Consider the following 2,136-nt stretch of genomic DNA (forward strand, 5'->3'; position numbering starts at 1 on the left):
TACTAGTATTACTACTAATTTCACTCTAACATCGAGCTTATTCCTTTAACAATGACTAATCAAATCAAAACCAGCCTCGAGGCTCCAGGATTCTTGGAAACAATTTCCTTTTCGATACAATTACTTAACTGCCAAATTCTAGAATCATAACCAACAAAACTACTGTCCACACAATCACTTACACCCATTAACATCTGAATCCCTTTGTATCTATGTATGCGCCTAATAGCCTGCATTATTGGGGGGGGGGGGGGGGGGAGAGACCTGCCAGTCACACAATCAAATTCCAGCAAAGCTTCACTACATAAACCGTTCTCATAAATCATAACGCCAGTCTTTAGTATCATCCCGAACTACAACTCATCCAGCATATTTATGCGTACATAACGCGTGTGTGTGTCCGTTGCCCAGCGACCCATTCTCTGAATAGCTGATGCGTCAAAACCTGCCATCGCTGCCGATGTCGCCGCACCGATGCGAAAAGAGTGAGAGGCAAACCGCGACGCCGGCAAATTTAAGAAAGACAGGCATTTCCGCAGAACCTCTGTGAACGTGCGCCTCGTCAGCTGCCGACCATCAAATGCACAGAAGAAGGTTTCCCCTGAATGCGGCCTTACTGCAAGATAATTTACGGTGGCATCAACTGGCAAAGCGGGCTACCTGCGGCTTCAGGAATTATAATGTAACAACCCCTGGCCAACTGGTCTGTTTTAGATGATCGAATAAACAGTCTAAGATGGCGACAAGGGGACTGCCCACGCACTACCACATCATTAATTCTCAGGCTGGCTACGGTTGCTGACCGTGAGATACCGGTGAATTCGCCAACCCTCAAAAACCCGAAAAAAGCAACTGTAAAGCATGCTTTGAAAAGCACCGCTTCATAGGACGTGCACACCCTTGTAAGACAAGGAAGCAACTTTTCCAATAAGGACATTGTAACAGGATAACGCGTATCCGCCCTAGTACGCCGCCTACGGCAACCCTCCAATAATCGACCGACTACGAAGTGCTTAGTTACATCTGGGAGCCCTGAAGACGGCAAATGGAATGATAACCCCGCAACATACGCGCAAATGATGGACGCCGCGTAACCTTGAAGAGACAAATAAGAAATGAATAATGCAACCTGTTCATCTGAAAATGATGCGTATTCTCCTGGAAAGTAAATTGCGAAAAACTTACGAAATGATTTATGTGCTTGCCGATACACCGCATGTGTGTTTTGAGACCTAGATGCCCCCATTAGGTCCGACAACTCCTGTTGAAGATCGACCATAGATGGCTCGGGGGAGGCGTCGGGTGCATGTCTGAGTCCGGTACGATTTGCCAGAAACGCTCGTTCTGAAAACGAGAAAGAGCATCAGCGATATTATTTTGCGCGCCTGGAACATAGCAGGCCTTAAATCGTATGTTATAGCAAAGGCAAGTGACTACCAGCTCCCTCAGTAGTTGCATAATCAAGGGGCATTTGGATGTCTGTGAGTTTATTACTGCAACCACGGCCTGGTTAAGAACGTGTTATAATTCTACAACACCAACTAGCCTGAAAGGCGTCTAGATGACATTTCTCAATCAAAATAGTGATGAAAGTATACTGATCCATCTATCGCAACATGTCATTACGTTTCGACAGTATGCTTGCCACTATATAGCCTTGTTGTAGGGTGATCTAACTCACTCGACTATGGTACACTTGGAAGTGAGAACATAGCCGTAAATCCAGTCTTTTATTTTCACACAGTGTCTCCAGCACGTCCAGTGCAACGCAGGCTTTCGAAACCGTGAGGCTGTGGCAAAAGGGAGCAGAATACGGTTGAAAATGAAACCAGTTAGCTCAAATTAACAACAGCTGATGAAAGATTCTCTCTGTTCATCTGTCATCTTATATACTCGCGCCTCCTCTCTTTCTATCCATTTCTTCCTCCCAAACTTCTTTCTCTCTGTCTCTCTCTCTCTCTTTCTCGCCCTTAAAAAAAAATGATGTATTTCTAATGCAATATACCCCTTTTCTTTCTCTTTGTTTATTTCTTTTTATATATGACGTGGTTTTCTCGCTCACACACGACACTCCATGCCCTGCTTTAATTTCAAATCACTGAATGAATAGTTATGCTCTTCTTATCATTCTTCTTA

General features: G+C 44.5%; 1 protein-coding gene across 1 annotated transcript; it reads right to left on the reverse strand.

The window, feature by feature from the left end:
• Positions 1-353: 353 nt before the first annotated feature.
• LOC140234437 (uncharacterized) lies at positions 354-1,279 on the reverse strand. Its single transcript, XM_072314483.1, has 2 exons — positions 767-1,279; positions 354-566 (listed from the first exon to the last, which is right to left on the reverse strand). The coding sequence occupies exons 1-2, from the start codon at positions 1,277-1,279 to the stop codon at positions 354-356; spliced, it is 726 nt and encodes a 241-aa protein (XP_072170584.1).
• Positions 1,280-2,136: the final 857 nt, after the last annotated feature.

This window comes from Diadema setosum, chromosome 10 (assembly GCF_964275005.1).
Source record: "Diadema setosum chromosome 10, eeDiaSeto1, whole genome shotgun sequence".
Classification (NCBI taxonomy): Eukaryota; Metazoa; Echinodermata; class Echinoidea; order Diadematoida; family Diadematidae; genus Diadema; species Diadema setosum.